The 17,658-nt window shown below is 44.3% G+C and overlaps 2 protein-coding genes across 2 annotated transcripts; both read left to right on the top strand.

Annotated features, from left to right (window-relative positions):
- The first annotated feature begins 1,778 nt into the window (after positions 1-1,778).
- Positions 1,779-7,635, top strand: adamts1 (ADAM metallopeptidase with thrombospondin type 1 motif, 1). Its single transcript, XM_068309121.1, has 8 exons — positions 1,779-2,783; positions 3,599-3,939; positions 4,030-4,162; positions 4,251-4,708; positions 4,841-5,027; positions 5,131-5,309; positions 5,572-5,747; positions 5,840-7,635. The coding sequence occupies exons 1-8, from the start codon at positions 2,168-2,170 to the stop codon at positions 6,579-6,581; spliced, it is 2,832 nt and encodes a 943-aa protein (XP_068165222.1). The 5' UTR covers positions 1,779-2,167; the 3' UTR covers positions 6,582-7,635.
- Positions 7,636-10,585: 2,950 nt separating this feature from the next.
- Positions 10,586-17,606, top strand: cyyr1 (cysteine/tyrosine-rich 1). Its single transcript, XM_068309655.1, has 4 exons — positions 10,586-10,886; positions 13,284-13,383; positions 14,539-14,699; positions 16,451-17,606. The coding sequence occupies exons 1-4, from the start codon at positions 10,805-10,807 to the stop codon at positions 16,579-16,581; spliced, it is 474 nt and encodes a 157-aa protein (XP_068165756.1). The 5' UTR covers positions 10,586-10,804; the 3' UTR covers positions 16,582-17,606.
- Positions 17,607-17,658: the final 52 nt, after the last annotated feature.

The raw sequence follows: 17,658 nt of genomic DNA on the forward strand, positions 1-17,658 counted from the left end.
TATATTGATCTTATGTGAGTTTTAACCATTACAAACAGTAACTATCATCACACACGTTCAGGAAAGATGATGAGAAAAAACACAAATTCGGCTAAAATCAGCTGATCACTTCCGTCCATTAGCAGAGTTACACAGCTTCACATATGTTATGGTTCTGTATGTACTTCTACTTTCATGTGTGCCGCATCCATCGAATCACAGATAACCATCTCAGTCTATGCAAAGTCATCAGCCGCCGCCACCACCAGCATCGACTCCATGAAAACACCTAACCTATTTCTGAAGGTTCCTCTTTCAAGCATGTTTCACATCACAACAATGGATAACACATTATAATATTGAATGTTTCTCGCTATAAGAATGAAAGAACCGAAATAAAATTGCAAAATCTATCGAATGTTTCATGAAAACGATACGAGTCCCCATTCAATGGAAAAGAGAGATCAAGGTGGAGAGTTCAGGTGAAGCCCAAATCCTGGAGGAGCGTCGATTGGGATCAATAAAACAATTATAAAACCCAAAAGTCACATTTCTGACCCAGGATCAGCGCGCTAATGTCCTCTCACAGGACATTAGTGCGTCACGGCTGCCTCCCCGCGGTGAAACGCATGCGGCTTCCGTTTTTACAATTTCCCAAATATGATGCTGATGCGCCACCTGTCGGCCACGCCTGTGATTGGTCCATCCTGCGATGGAAAATTTCAACATCAACTTCCCAAACTCGTTTCCACCATCTACTGGAAAATGACGAAATCACATCTGTTCACAATTTCTGACTTGTTGCTCTTAAGGTGGATTTCCAGTATTCTAAAGTTGGAAGAAGCAGCAGTGACGTGAAAGTTTCACACCAGTGGAAATACGCGCCAAAAAACACCAAACCGACTCCATCAAAGTCATACAATTTTGTGCAATTCTAATATTTATCTTTATTTTATGATCACTGTTAATATGTTTGGATATTTTATTTTATCTATTTAAAACACTATAAATTCATATTTATTGATTATTCTGAGTCAAATGTCTCTGTTATGAACTGTAATTCACCTCTTTGTGACAATTAATCATTGGAATTCTCCTTTGCCGGTTATTTGAATAAAACTCCAGCGTAAACTCTTCCTGTCTTTTGGAGATGGGGGACAGCCCGGGCGGGGTGAGACACCGGAGTACAGGGGCTCTGCCTTCTCAGATTGGAACGGAGGCAGCCCGGTGGAAAGCCTGCTCCACCTTAAGACTTTAGCCGGCTCTCTCCGCTCCCTCTCCCCGGGGATCATAGCTGCGCAACCCGGCCACGGCGCACCACAGCCGGCTTGGCACGGGAAGGGTGAGTACGGCTCCCGGAGCCTCAGCCAGCACTATATGGTTACCAGTCCCATCTCCATTCTGCTGCCATCTCCATTCTCCAGTTGCAAAGTCATTACAACCTTTCTCCACATGAGCCCCTTCTGCCTGTCACCCCAATGATTTAATGTGCTTAAGTTAAATAATAAAGTACATTTAAACACAAATACATGAAGGCGCAGGGGATGACACATTTTGACGTAATATATTTGGTAACAATATTCGTTGGTTATGAGTGTATCAGCACTCCTTGTGACAGTCAGAGTTTGGAGAACAAAATGTTTCCCTGCCCAAAGCTTTCTTTCCTCCACGATGATTGATTATTATGGAAGCGCTCCAGGTCGATGGTTGCGCACGGGATTTGGCCCCTCAGATCAAAGGGCCCTCAGGAAAGGGGTGGTCCTGAGGCACGGAATATAAACGAGGCACCGGCTCTCTTCTGACTACAAGGCAAGAGCAGAGAGCAGAGTAAACTGCGAAGCAGGAGTCAAACCTGCTCCTTAACTCAGAGAGAGAACTACAAACTGAGAATCTGCAGAGTTTTGAAGGAAACCTGTTGGAAATACCATCGACATTCATATTTTATATTCACTTAACAATTTTTTTTTGCAGCAAATCAAACCTGCACACAAGTTTAATTGAATTTTGCACTGGATTAGATCTTTCTTCTTCTTCTTTTTTAAAGATTTTTGTGCGTAATTTGGGTGCCAGTATTGTGGAAGTTCAAAGACTTTGGGTTTGTAGTTTATAGTGGAAAATCTTTTAAAGGATTTACACACTTGCTCGTAGACACTTTCTTGCCGATTTCTTTTCGGATTTCAGCTATACGATGCTGTTTTTACGCGTTTCCATCGGCTTAATTGCCACTCTGTGCGTCGGCGCGGTGCGCAGCGCCTGGGAAGAGTGCACCGTTGTGCCTGTAAGACTAGACCCGGCGGCCCGGTCGGAAAGCGAAACCGAGCCTTGGCTGACTCTCTCGGCTGAAGAGAAGGAGAAGGAAGCTGAGATGCGGGAGTATAGGCTGGACGTATTCGACAAGGTGCTGGTCTTGCGGTTAGAGCCTGACCAGACCTTCTTGGCACCGGGTTTCGTCTTCCACGTCGTGGGGACTCCAGAACCTACACAGGAACCCAAAAGCGGTGGCGAGCCGGGTTGTTTCTTCTCCGGCACCGTGAATGGAGAGGAACACTCTGCTGCTGCGCTCAACCTGTGCCACGGACTCAGAGGCGGATTCTACTTTCAGGGTGAAGAGTATTTTATCCAGCCTCTTAACTCCAGTGAGTTCCTTGGCACCGAGGATGACGTCCACATGATCCGCCGGAGAGGTCGGGCAGGTTTGGTTGCGGAGGAGAGCTCCAAGTGCGGGGTCAACGAGGACGAGGAAAGGGTGCCAAAGAATCCGGAGAAGGAAACCAGGCACGGAGCCTCGGACGCAGACCAGACAGGTAAGACTATAAAAATGTGTCATTAGATTATACAAGATTACTCATTTTATTATAGCCTGACGATAAATTATCAGAGCAGCTCTCAAAGAAGGGCAAGGGAATAATATAATATAGTAATATAACTTTACCAACAGATGATCACATGCAAGAAACTTAATGATTTTATAAATTATATAAAAGTAATCTATTGGAGTAAAACTATGCGCGACCAAACTGCTGTCAGCTGGAGTTGTGCGTGTGCAAAGGCGCGCAGCATGCGCAGTGGACTCGGCCTCCTTTTTGACAGCGCTGTCTACACACGGCCAGAGTGGAGAAAGGGAGGGAAGGAAGAGGGGAGGGGAGGAAGAGGAGGAGGAGTGGGGTTGGGGTCTCTCAAGGGAAACAGGAGGAGGAGTGACTGAGGAAGGGGAGGGGAGCAGCGGGGTTGGGACCAGCCAGAGCCCGGCGGTGCTGAGACGTGTAAACTCGCCTCCTGGTACAACTCGCACCGTCAGACATTTTTCCCTAGAAAGGATTTTCTCCCTTCACCCTTTCAAACTCGCATGATTTTCCACCAGAAAAGGTCAATGTGGGAATGTGGACCCTGAGGAGGAGGAGGAGCCGCCGGTGGTGTGACACTGAGTCACAGCCAGGCTCCTCCAGACACATCCTGAGTTCACTTTGGAGCCTCTATACCCCTGGAAAATAACCCTTTTGTCTGATTTTGACAACACTGGCCCAGTGTTTCAGACAAACTCAACCATTTAAGTCAAAATGGTATCAAAAGTGTGGTAGAATTTAAACTGACCTGATGCCATCTCCTTCTCCCCCCACAGTTCACCACAGGGCCAGGCGTTTCGTTTCTACGCCTCGCTACCTGGAGATCATGCTTGTGGCCGACCAGTCCATGGCTGAGTTTCACGGCGCCGGCCTCAAACCTTACCTCTTGACCATCATGGCGGTGGCATCTCGCCTTTACCGTCACCCCAGCATCCATAACTCCATCAGTCTGGCGGTGGTGAAGCTGCTCGTGGTGTACGAGGAAGAACGAGGCCCTCAAGTGTCACCGAACGCCGCCCTGACCCTACGCAACTTCTGCCAGTGGCAGCGGCAGCACAACCCGGCAAGCGATCGCCACCCTGAGCATTACGACACCGCCGTGCTCTTCACCAGAACGGTGAGTTGGAACAAAATAAGTTAAATTTGACTCATAAAAAACGCATCATTAAGTATTTAAACGTAGAGTTTATTCTCTCTGCCTGTGTAGGACCTATGTGGTGCCCACTCCTGTGACACTCTGGGCATGGCAGATGTTGGCACAGTGTGCGACCCTGACAGAAGCTGCTCAATCATTGAGGATGATGGCCTGCAAGCAGCATTTACAGTGGCACACGAGCTGGGTAAGGAGAAGCATTGATCCTGTGTGTAAAACATTAAATAGTAACACACAACACATGTTAAAAAACTTTTATTTCTTCTGTCCTGAAGGTCATGTCTTCAACATGCCTCATGATGATGCTCAGCTGTGCTCCGGGGTCAACGGTGTCCACTGGGGCTCCCACATGATGGCCTCAACCCTGTCTAACCTGGACCAACAGCAGCCTTGGTCTCCATGCTCCGCCCTCATGGTCACCACCTTTCTGGATAATGGCCACGGTCAGTGTCTGCTGGATAAACCCGTCAAACCTCAGCCACTGCCCCAGCCTCTGCCCGGGACGGTCTACGATGCCGACCACCAATGTCGACTGACTTTTGGTGATGACTCCCAGCACTGCCCTGATCTGAGTACCACATGTGCAGCACTGTGGTGCACTGTGACGACATCCAATGGTTTGCTGGTGTGCCAGACTAAGAATTTCCCCTGGGCCGATGGAACACCATGTGGGCACGACAGCTACTGCTTGGCTGGGCAGTGCCTCACCAAGAACCAAGCTGCCAAACACCAGGTAGGAACTCCTTTCAAAGTCTCCAAAAACCAACCAATTATTCAGAAGTAGTTAAGACTTTGTTGGACAAATTGAATCACATTACTCCAGTCCAGTTCAGAAGTGTAACTGAGTTCTCCCTGGTGCTTTCAGACTCCTGTTAACGGTGGCTGGGGTGTTTGGGGTCCATGGGGCGACTGCTCTCGGACTTGCGGTGGAGGGGTGCAGTATTCGTTTCGTTCTTGCGACAATCCTTTGCCCAGGAATGGTGGCAAATTCTGCGAGGGCAAGAGAATCCAGTACCGCTCCTGTAACACAGAGACCTGCCCTGATACCAACGGTAAGAGAGCAGAGTTATGACGTAAAAATGAGTCTTCATGTCTGACGATGTTAGCGACACAAATTAGCCCGAATAAACATTAAACCTATCTTCCGTGTCTCAGGCCTGTCATTTCGTGAGGAACAGTGCCTGGCCCATAACGACATGTCTGCCCAAGTGTCACTGGGTTCAGGCGAAGGAGTCGAGTGGGTGCCCAAGTATGCTGGAGTTTCTCCCAAAGATCGCTGTAAGCTGGTGTGTCGGGCCAAGGGGACCGGATACTTCTTTGTGCTCAAATCCAAGGTGAGGATTGCTCGATGTTGGATTGTATAAACAAATTCTGGTTTCACTGTTTTAAAGCGCTGTTGCATCATCATCGGGGTCCTATTTGATCTCAATCCTCTTACTTGTGTAGAATTGCAGGTTGTGGGATCAGCTATAGTACTTTCTCTAAGCCTCAGTCCATTGTCTTATCGGGGAAAAGATTTTTCCTTTTGACATAGACTCTTTATGTAACAGTTGGATACTCTCCTAAGTTCTATTTGTGACTCTCTGCTGCCCCCAGGTGGCCGATGGCACTCCCTGCAGCCCAGACTCCACCACCGTTTGTGTTCAAGGCCAGTGCGTCAAAGCTGGATGTGATCGTGTCATTGGCTCTAACCGGCGCTTTGATAAGTGCGGTGTGTGTGGTGGTGATGGTTCTACCTGCAAGAAGGTGTCTGGATCCCTGGAGCGTGCCAGGTAAACATCTCTAACAACAAATTTCTTCAATAAACAAACACGTCAAAAGTATGTTCTTGGTTGAGTCTGACCGCTGTCCATATATGTTTCAGACCTGGTTACCAGGATGTCGTAACCGTCCCTGCTGGTGCCACCCACCTTGATGTCAAGCAACGTGCCCCAGGCAATGGTCGTCATGATAGCAGTTACCTGGCAGTGCGTCGCCAAGATAGAACCTACCTGTTAAATGGCGACTACAAGCTAATGACCATGGAGACCGACATTCCTTTGCGAGGAGCACTGCTGAGATACAGCGGCTCCTCCGCCACCCTGGAGCGCATCCGAAGCTTCTCTCCTCTCCCTGAACCCCTCACCATCCAGGTGCTGTCAGTCGGAGAAGCGCCAAGGCCCCGGGTAAAGTTTAGCTACTTTGCACCAAGACCCAACAATGCTGCTTCAGTGTCCAACAACAATGGGGGCCGCCGCCAGTCTATCAATGCCATCCGAGAGGTGGGTGGTGCTGAGTGGACCTTGAGGGAGTGGGGTCCATGCTCTCAGACATGTGGGAGAGGTACGCAACACAGGGAGGTTGTGTGTCTTGATTACCAAGGCCATCCCTCCAGAGATTGCCCTGAGGAGTTGCGCCCCTTAGCATCACGCTCCTGCGCCACCCAGCCTTGCCCCACTTGGCTCCTGGGAGAATGGTCGCTGTGCTCCAAGACCTGCGGGCGAGGTTTCCGCAAACGCCAACTGCGCTGCATCGGCCATGACGGTCGCACACTAGTCAATGATAGCTGCGACCCCAAAGACCGGCCGCGACCCCTGCTGGAACTGTGCAATCAGGGTGTCTGTTAAGGACTGCTGCTGCAACCGAACTTTGTTTCACACAAAGATTCTGATCTTCTCTGGTCTCTTTTGAACAAGTGAAGTGAACAAGCTGATGGACGTTTACAACCAGAGTAAGAGCGCTGCAGATTTTAGTGGGTTTCACACAACCCTAAAGTCCCCATTGTCCAAACAGTGCCTTCAATGACCATCTTCTACCCATTCCCTTTGGCCATTGAGGTCAGACTGTTCCACAGTGACACAGCATCACTGCTGCAGCTAGAAAGACTGATTCCAGCCTGTTGCCTGTACTGTTCCAGCGCAGCAGTGGCACATTCCTGCCTCTGGTTCGAGAAAGAAAGCATGGACATTCCTGATGTCCTTAAGGAGCATGCTGCTCACCGTGCCAATCTCATGCTTGTGTGTGTCCGTGTGACTGTGTGTGTCAAAATTTGTAATGCATGTATATGTCTGTCCAAGCTGGGCTGGACAGATGCGTAAGGGTTGGGGTGGGGGAGGTTATTGCAGAGTATATAAAGAGAAACTATTGAGAGTAGCTCATATTCTACTCGCTCACCCCATCAGGTATGGAAAATAAGATAGCTAATAGTCATAGTGTTTATGTTCAAACATGCCAGTTTATTTATCACAAACCTGTAGCACTTCATCTTAATGCCAGCGGCACATTGTAACACCCGACTGTCTCTAAATGCCTCAGTACACAGTACTTTTCTTTTAGCCATATCTTGCCCTCATCTCTGAAGCCTTCAATGAGGGAACCCTCGAAAGACCAAAGAGGAGTGTATGTGTGTGTGTGTGTGTGTGTGTGTGTGTGTGTGTGTGTGTGTGTGTGTGCGTGAGTGTGGAGACGTAACGAGGGATGGTCTCCTGCTACTACTTCATAAGTACGTCGCTCCCGCCTTCCGCGAAGGCACCTTGTTTTTTTTTTTTCTTCTATTCAGTCTTTTTCTTTTTGTACAGAATATCCAAACATTATTTATTTTTGTACAGCCTGTTAAATATAATCATGTGGCTTTTTAATATTATGTTTTGTTATTGAGATCACAGAAGGGAGTAGAATATATAGAGTATTTAAGTACTGTGATATATATATATATATATATATATATATATATATATATATATATATATATATATATATATATATATATATATATATATATATATATAAGATGTGGTCCTAGGTTCATGAATAAACATCACATTGACTTGTGCAGTTTATGTGTCCAGTTTCATTTTAATTTCATGCATAAACACACATTAATTTCTTTGTTTTAATCCCCAAACTATATAAAAATAAAAATGAATTTACAATTATTAAACACAATATTCATAGGACTCACTTATTCCCACATATTCATCTATATTGAGGGGTAACTATAACTACACTACCTTTTAAGAAAATAATTTGATTTTCCAAGATGTGTAATAGTTTTCTTTTTTCGTTATTCAGTCAATTATAATCCATATATAAATATGCATATGTGCCTGACTCATATTAATTATTGTAACTGTTACTGTCTGGGATTAACACTTAGCCAAAAACATACCGGAATGATTGGACATGATCTCCTGGTGACGCATCTGTTAATAAATAAGTTGGAACGAGTATTTTTATACAGTAGAAAGTAACATGATGGATTTTCATTGCAACCAAACAGAAGCAAAAGTCAAAAAAGATCAACTTAAAACGCTTGATTCAGATGTTTTTTTTTCTTTCTCTTAACTATGTGTAATATGGCATCTTTCAACATTTTCCTGTGTTATGTATAAACTACTGAAGTGATTTCCAGACGTCTCTGTGGACAGGTTGTGGGGGCAGGAAGCTCGGAAAGAGCCCATTAAAAATGTTGGTTCTGATCCACATGGAGGGGAGGATCCAAGAATTTTTTTTTTTTTTTTGCTAAAATTCCAGAACATTGCGAGATAAGACACGCTGAACTCATTTGCATGAAAGTAGGCCAGTTGAGCAGACGACCTTGGACAACTTTTCCACCCTGGAAGACATGACCTCTTCCGAGTCTGTACTATTCAGCTTTCATCCACTAGGTAGCAGCATTTTGGCATCTAGGATCCTTAAATCATCCAAAATTGCAGTGCAAAGAACAGACTAGTTATTTCCAGATTACACTGCTGGAGGCCAAAACTAAACTTGTTGATGCCTAATTACCTTTTTAAGGGGCTCCTGGAATCTCAGGCTATGATGTCATTTAGTCTTGAGTCTAAAATGAACAATTGAAGCTACATGGTGGCCTGCAGATGTTTATTCCGTGTTATTTATCGCATGTATATCTATAAATTTAACAAAACCGTCAGCAGAAAGCGAGTGTGAGTTGTTTCATTCAAGAATTTAGACATTTTTTCATCATCTAATAATGAATGAAACTACTTTAAAAGAGAGACAGACTCTTGGATACTCTGGTTTGAAACGTCCAGGTCATTTGGGACCATAAATACATCATCGCTGTCGCTAAACGCTGATGCCCATGTGGAACTTCCTGTCTGGCCCCGAGGAAGACGCACTCCCACCTCCCACTGGAGTACAAAGGAAATCATTATCCTGTAATCATCGACGGTGAAGAGGAAGATTGACCGTCTCTGTAATCTGCATAATAACTTAATGAGTGTCCAGGCTCTGTGGGCCGAAACAACCACAGTGGGGAAGGAGGGATGCAACTGTTTTTCTGATTTTTTTCATTCAACAAAGAAAAACTCAAAATGTCACATTTAATATGTTGGGGGGGGGGGAGTATGCTTGCTTATTTTACCTGCCTGTTTCTTCGTGTCTCTGCGTCAGGTCATTACAGCTTGAAAGACACATCTGGAAGGCATTATGAATCACGGCTGCTCCACGTGGGTGGCATTTCACGCTGAATTATCCACACTCTTTTGCCACTCTTTGTTGCCCGGAAAAGTTTGGAGAAATTATGGCGGATTTGAAATAAACATTTAATTTTACTCTTCCTCTGATGGCTCCATTATCCTACATTTACTGTAACATCTTCCGGCCACAGGTGGAATCCAACTCGGGACCCCTGGTGACCCTAGAGTCCGAGCTCCGCTGTGGAGGCGAGGAGTAAATGATGGTGGTTAGGTGTTACACAAAAGCTCCTCATCTTCACGGTCACGTGATGCGTGATTTGTGGGGCGTCGTGTTCTCGGGTCACGCCAGTCTGCGCGACTTCATTACGGTGAGTCGTGATGTGACGTCACAGCGCGAAGCATAAATCGGGACAACAGAGCCGACACGCACTTTGGTGCGCGTGCACGTACGGACTCACGCGCCGCCATTGACAAATTTAGCCACAATAAAACCGGAAATTGAGTAATTTTGCCTTCAAAATAAAATGAATAGTGATTTGTTCGGTATAATTTATCAAGATTTATCAAGATACATAAATAAATATATTTACATATAACATAAATAAATATATTTATTATTTTAAAATATCCTTAAAATGTTTAGAAAAAGAAATAATCATCTTTAGATGGTTATTGAGAAATATTAAAAGTTTCCACATATTTCCGCCCATTTCTGCTGATCCCTGGACAAGGATTGGCCTTCAAACTATTTGCAGTGTTACAAATCAATACAATTAAATCACATTTCTTCAGTGAATGGCAAAAAAGAACTCATACTTTCAGATCCCTCCTCAAATATTCTTTTGTTACTTTGAAGCCCAGAAATTCTACTGAAGGAACCAGGAAAAAAACACATTTTACAAGAAACAGACCTAACTTTATTAATAGTTATTAAGATAATAAATCGTACGGAGGACTAATCAGAGAAATTAATATTTCAGAGAAATTAACTATAAATATGAAAATTATAAACAATAAAACAGAAAGTGGTGATAAAATTAAATTGCCTAAGTCTTATTTTGAAACAACCAGAAGTGTTTTCTCTCCTCTCTCCCCCTCCTGTGTTAACCCATCTGGGTAATTTGAGGAATCGGGGGACGGCGGGGGAGGGGAGTGGAATAAAAAAGCCAGCGGGCAGTCGGAGGTGAGGGGAGAGGAAGAGACGCTCACTCACGTGGGGGAGGAACAAACCAGAGCTCCACTTCAGCGGAGGATTCCTGAAATAACCCGAAACTGGGAGCTGTGTTTGGGACACAACAGTGCTCATGGAGGAACCAAATGGGTGACTGCTAGAAGCGCTTTTCATTGTTAGTAATTAAAAAAAATTAAAAAAAGTGTGGAGGAAGAGTGCGCACCAGGAGATTAGGGTCATGGAAAACCCGTGGAGGAGATGGACGCAGGCGGTAAGATGGAAACTGTTGAGGAACTCGCTCCTGATCTGTTTATTCACCGGTGAGTTTTGGTTCCCAGACTAAAAACACTTCAACTTGTTCACACTTTACCACTTCACCGTATTTTGTTGACGTGACTGCTCAGAAAAAAAGAGGAAGTGACCGGTAACGCTCAGCGAGATGCTTTCAGAAGGCGCGTAATTGCGCGTAAAACAGACGTGAAAACTGCTGGAAACTTTTAATCTGAGTCCTGTACAGTGCTGTTGATTGGGGAGGAAGGCGAGTGGGTGTGAAAAGGAATGGGGTATGGTGTGGTGGGGGTGTGTGTGTGTGGGGGGGGGGGTAAAGGACATGGTGCCATTGTCTCCCAGCGTGTGGAGAGACAGGAGCCAGGACCTCTGAGGACCACCCAGAGAGAGCAGCACCAGAAGTCTGCCGGCGGGACCTTCTGGAGGGCATTTAGCTGGAAATATCACAGCTTTTTATGCAGGGCGGTGGTGTTAATTTAAAAAGGTGGGTTGAACCCCCCCCCCAACCACCTCCTCCCCCCATCACCGAGGAAACGCTCCAGAGTTGGTTAAGATTGCAGAAAAGCATGTTTTTAGTCTGAAAGGCATGAGGTGAATCCAGATTCTAAGACTTTTCTACAGACAGAAAACGTGCAAAACGTAAAAATAAAAGCGGGTTTCTGCTTTTCTTTTTACGGTTCTACCTGCATGTGAACTGGAAACGTGCCCACAAGTCTCAAGGCGCACATCGTCTGAGTGATCGCTGAGAGAAAGCAGACACACACACACACACACACACACACACACACACACACACACACACACACACACACACACACACACAGTCTGTTTTCTTTGCAGTGGCCTTCATTTGAAGTGTGTGTGCGCACTGGGCTGTGAAAGACTCCAGCCTTCTACATGACAGTGAAGAACAAAATGCTGCTTGGGGGGGGGGGGCATTTATCACAGAAAAAAAGTGTGTATAGCAAATGCCATGTGTGCATTTAATAATATAGGCATGTATTATTAAATGCATGCTTGTATTATCATGAATTGCATCGGTGTAGGACTCCTGGTGGATTAGATTGATACCCCCACACACACACACATACACCCACACACACACACACACACTTCTAATAACCTCAAATAACCCTTAGTGTCACCTCCATCCACTTCCTGAAAACCTCTGAAGGTTCGCGTTTGGATTCTTTTTCACACTTTGTCAGCTCCAAAAAAACAAAACAAAAAATCCTACACTTCCCATGATTCAATTGGGTCTGGTTTGTGCACACATGTCAAAAGCTTTGTGTCAACAAACTTCAGCCGCTCAGCAAACTGCTTGCAGCTTCAGAACGATCAGAAAGATGAGATCTGAACTTGGAACGTTCACGCTGCTGGTGCTGAGTCGGGATTACGACTCGGGACGTTTTGGACTTTAATTTTCATCTGATACGGATCTCGATTTTCATGTAACTGTTGATTCTGCGCTGTTTGTTCTGCAGGCCCGTCATGAGCAGCCTGATAGGAATGTTCGAATCCTTTCCCACCAAATTCCCTTCGCCCCCCCCTGATCTGGTAACCAGGCTTTGATTTAAACCCCCCTCCTGGATGCTGGAACCCTCATCCAGATCTCCAACCAACCAAATAGAGAAAAAATGTTCAACCAGTCCGCCCCTGAACTCATCAGTCTGCTCACGCTATGCTAAGTGAAGTGCTAATAATTCCATTCAGCAGCCTGCTGTGTTTGATTTGTCGTCTCGGTTGACCGGGACGTGCAAAAATAAATCAAGCAGAGCTACCGTTAAGTCCGTCGCCGTTTTCATGGCAACTACCGCTTGTTGCCATGCAATCTTTGTATTGTGTTGGTGATTATATATGAGCAGAAAGCTCTCTGAGGCTTTTTTAATATTTTTGTCAGAGATGACATCAGCGACACACAATGAGCTCTAATTGTCTAGAACCGTGTCACTACTGTAATGAGACTAATTTGAATATATCTATCTTTATTTTGGTCCTAGATCTGAGTGGTAGCTGGAAGAAAAGTTCCCTACTGCCCCCCTCCCAGTTTCTCCTCCTCTAAAACCATAATAAATCAATGATCTTCAGGCTTTTAAATCTGTCTCTGAGGGCTGGTTTACAGACCTGTGCATTCATTAAAGGTTTCATGACAGCAGTCAATTTATATATACGTGCATATATATATGTATATATATATCTACAGGAAGGTTAAAAGAAGTGTCCCGTACAGCAGCACCTGATTTAATGCTTTATTTTAGCGCCTTTTATTATAAGTGGACTCTTACGGCCATCTAAACCTCTTGAATTACAGCAGTGTCAAACATTTATAGTTAGAAATCACTTTCCTATCATTTCTTTTGTTTCGATCAGCACTGAAAGATCAGCATCAGCAGATCCTTATAGTTTGTGTGTGTGTGTGTGTGTTGCAGGTTGCACTAAAGCCCAGTGTGAAGGCTGCATAGAGTACTGCTGCGATGGATCACCACCGTTCTGCTGCTCCTACTACGCCTACGTGGGAGACGTCCTCTCGTAGGTTCAGATCAGACTTATTATCTGGATCCGCGCGACACACCCACATCTAATCCATAAACGTTTTATCTTTACGTCACATATTGTGAATTATTTCATTTGAGAAAATATCGAAATGTCATTGATCCACTTTTTTGTCTGGAGTTACTCCAGCATTTAATGGGTTCTTTCCCGGCTAGCGCCGCCTCCCGTCCTTCCATGTTTTATGGAAATCTGTCAGTAGTGTTTAAATAATTGTGCTAACAAACAAACGGATGCAGGTGAAAGCATAAACATGTTTTTATTGCTGTCTTGAGGCTCATTTATGTATGACCTTATTTACAAGAAGGAATGCAATACGTTGATACATCCACAAGGTGGCAGAGCTGAGGCGAGTCTGAATGACGTAAAGAAAAGTTGACAAGTGAGCGAGGTTTTTTTAACTTGATATTTTCCTTTTATATTTCGATTTAATAATAACTATGCTGACCCCCGGTGGCTTCTGGTGGTACTGCTCAAATTTGTTAAATATCTACACATCTTATTTTTGCCTTTTTCTGTTGAAACATGTTTTTAAAGGTCCTCCTCTCATAGAATAAATCCAGAAGAATCTAGACCAGTATAAGGAATAGCAGATGTGTCCTGTTTGTCCTCTCCTCTCATCACTTGGACAGTAATTTCCTAAATAATCAAACACACAGTTTAGGTTTGCAGCTCTGGCAGTGGGTTTGAAATGAGAACAACACCAGCTGCCATTTTTAAAATGCAAGGAAACCCATCAGCGGATCTGACCTTTGACCTTCTGTCTGCTTTGATGGAGCACAGCTGCTTGGACACTTTTGGACATCTGCTCTTTAAGATGAATCCGTCTTGTGTGTATGTATTTGTCACATGATTGTGTATTTGCGTTCACATTCTCTTTGCTGCTCTTGGAAACAGATTTTTTTTTTTCCCCCGTCGCACTGACTAACGCTGACTGTGAAGACGTGACAAACCCGTCGACGATGAGTGTTTTTTTTGCCTCTACACTGAACGCACCGCACACACCAATGCTCACAAGTTGTCTCACGGCCCGCGCAACATCCGATGCTGAAGTCCGTCGTCATGGTTGCAGCTTAGAAGTGTCTGCTTGAAGACAGCTGCCTCCCAATCACGCTCCACTGGTTTGTGTTCCAGGGGTACGGCCATCTCCGGCATTGTTTTCGGAGTGGTGTTCCTGATGGGGGCGGTGGCGGCCCTGTTCCTGTGCCTGTGCATGTGCGTGAAGAACGGACGAGGCGCGCGCGTCGGCGTGTTCAGCACCTCCTACATCAACACTGTGACACAGGGCTACCCAGGTGATTGTTCCAAACGCACGCCATGAGCCAGAACGATTGTCACGACACCTGTCCTGATCAGTTTCCTCCTCATCTAATAAGTGTATCTAAATTATTTATTAGTATGCATCAAGTATTTACAGACAATTATCTGGCAAGGTCATCATTTATTTTAAGGTATATGAACCTGGCAGAATGGTGGTGCACAACTGGACCCTGAAGTTGTGCATCTTATTATTGGTTTCATTTTGAAAAAACTAATTTATTTTGGGCATTTATAATCTATATACTGGCTCACGATGAGGCACATCATTTTAAATATGGAGTCCACACCTCTGCCTCAAAGTGGGGTAAAAATAGTCCAGAATCCTTAATATTAATGTGTAACATATCTAACTGGTGGGCTCCCTGCTGTACTGGTGGGTTATGCTGGTATGTCAGACTCCATCATGCTGTTGGTGTCTGACGTCAGTACCCAAACTCGACCACCTGGTGGCGATAAGAGCCATTATTAATGCTGTGTGCCCGCATCTGCTCAAATCACCTAAAATCTGTTACAGGGGAAAATATATAAAACTTGATAAAATATTTTTGACACTGCAAATAAATTACAGTATTATCAAAAATAATTCAGTTTATAAAATGTCAAGATAAACTGCTTTTCCTAGTAATTAAGCAGGAATCTATCAGGGATGGTAAATGATGGATGTTGTATTGATTAATTATATTTAATTATAATGTGGATTTTTCCATATGCTGTGTCAGGCAATCACACGTGGAAAGAAAACGTGTGATGCTGAGGAGGAACTGCTGTTCTGTTACATGATCCATCTTTGCTTTGAGCACCGCTGCTCACAAGTAACACGAAGACATCCAATTCTTTATTACGTATAAAAAGTGCTGAATAATCACAGCAAAAATCCACAAACCCCCTTATTTCTAACTGTCTCCCTCCAGAAGAAGGGTTTTATTTCATAGGTTTATCCTAAGTTGTACATTTTCCACACATCAGAGTCTGTACCCTGTGACTCTGTCGCACTAGGAACAGTTTTACTTGTTCTCATCATTTATTAATCACGTTTCATTCTCCTGATTGTGTCGCCTCCATGCTACATACACCAGCAGCCTTCCTTCTGTCCCGCAACTGTGATCGTGTTTCAAAAATATGAATATATGTTTTTGCATCTGTGGTGTCAGGTATTATTGTCATATTTGGAGATGTTGTGCTCTTACTTTGCAGTTCTGCATTTCTATATTTGTATGGTGAACACTCTTGTGAATGTGAAAAATTAACAAGAGTGAATGTTTCACTCTTGGGGCAGCAGTAGCTCATTGGTAGAGCAGGTCTGTCTGCCACGCCTCTGTCAGTCTGCCCCAGGGCAGCTATGGCTACATACGTAGCTTACTATCTTCAAGTATGGATGAGGAGTGTATAAATAATGGATCCAATGTAAGAGAATTTGAGTGTCCAGAAAAGCGCTATATAAATCTAATTCATAATTATCATTAATATTATTATTATGATAAATATAAAATTAGTAATCATGTACTGTAGTTTTGTACTAAGGATGCTGTTCGCTCTTTAAACCACTAGAGGGCGCCGCTGCTCTATTGAATTCCGACTAATGGAGCTGTTCTCCCAGAGCTAACGTGGGCCTCATTCATCTTCTCACATGTGAAGTTTGCAATTATAGAGGAACTAAATGATTTTGACCCTCCCGGTGAACTTTGACTTATTTCTTTCTTTCTCTTTCTATTTTTTTTAAACTCAGGCCCTCCCCCTCCATACACCTACGACTACGAGATGTACCCTCCCTCAATGCGTCCTCCGCCTTACACCCCAACTCAGCAGGCAGCCAGCTACTCCCCACCACCTCCCTACCCTGGTTGTACTCGCAAGTGAATCCCCGCAGCAGAGAACATCCATCGTACCTATCCGTCTCCAGGTGTGGAGGTGGCTTTGGCCTCCTAAGCAGCACTGTTTACCTAGTTCTCTGTCATTTGCATATTTTATGTGCAATATTGTCCAGCTGACCTGCTGCATAGCAGTAATGAATTGGACCAACCGGTTGGCCCAGAGAAGCTGAAATACCTCCACATTAGCAGCACTGCTAGCCTGCAGCTACTACTTTTTCCTCCCTAATAACCAATATTCTCATCCGTACCCGTCTGTGCACTTCAAAGGACCGCTGCAACGCTTTGAAGGTGAGGACCACTTTTGTCAGCATGGAGAGAAACCTGACATCACTGGAGGAGAAAAGTATTTCCAGGACACAATGCAAGTCTACTTTTCCAGGACTAATTTAAAAACAGAAAAACAACTCGATTTATGTCATTGATTGTGGTGAACATTGATGATTAAAGCTGTTTTAACAACGTGCCAGGTCTGAACCTGTCATGTGCGCACAAAGACTTGAATATAAATGGCGCTGACAACTTAAAAGGACTGGGTTGTTTGTATTGAACTGGTTTTTTATTTTATTTTATTAATCGCCTTACTTGAAACCGTTGTGAGTTGAGCTGTTTGGTCACATGTTCATTTGAACCAAAGTGGATTCTGTTTGAAATGGAAAAAGATGTTTGCCTTTTTTTTTTTTTTGATATTCATGAAAATCATGAGCAATGCATCATTTTGAGCTGCGGTGGTGGGCCTAGGGAGGTGGGTATAAGTGAACCCACTGTGCTGTGATGGATGACTGTGAATGATAGATGGGATTTAACTGTATTGTTGCTGTCAGGTAAATTTGAAGTGGTTGCTTTGTTTTCAATGTAAATTAAAGATGTTATTAAAATGAGTCATTTGTAAAGCCTGTCAACAGTTCCTAATTTGATTTATGAACGTGCAGCACTGCGTAAACCTGCGTGCGCTCTCAAGAGAATTTATTTAATGCGCGAAAACGCGTGTGGGCGCGTGCCAAACTGATACAGTGTGCGGAAGTAAATACAGATAGAATGTGCGCGCGCGGCTCTGAAAGAAGAA

Source organism: Antennarius striatus, chromosome 24 (assembly GCF_040054535.1).
Source record: "Antennarius striatus isolate MH-2024 chromosome 24, ASM4005453v1, whole genome shotgun sequence".
NCBI classification, from domain to species: Eukaryota; Metazoa; Chordata; class Actinopteri; order Lophiiformes; family Antennariidae; genus Antennarius; species Antennarius striatus.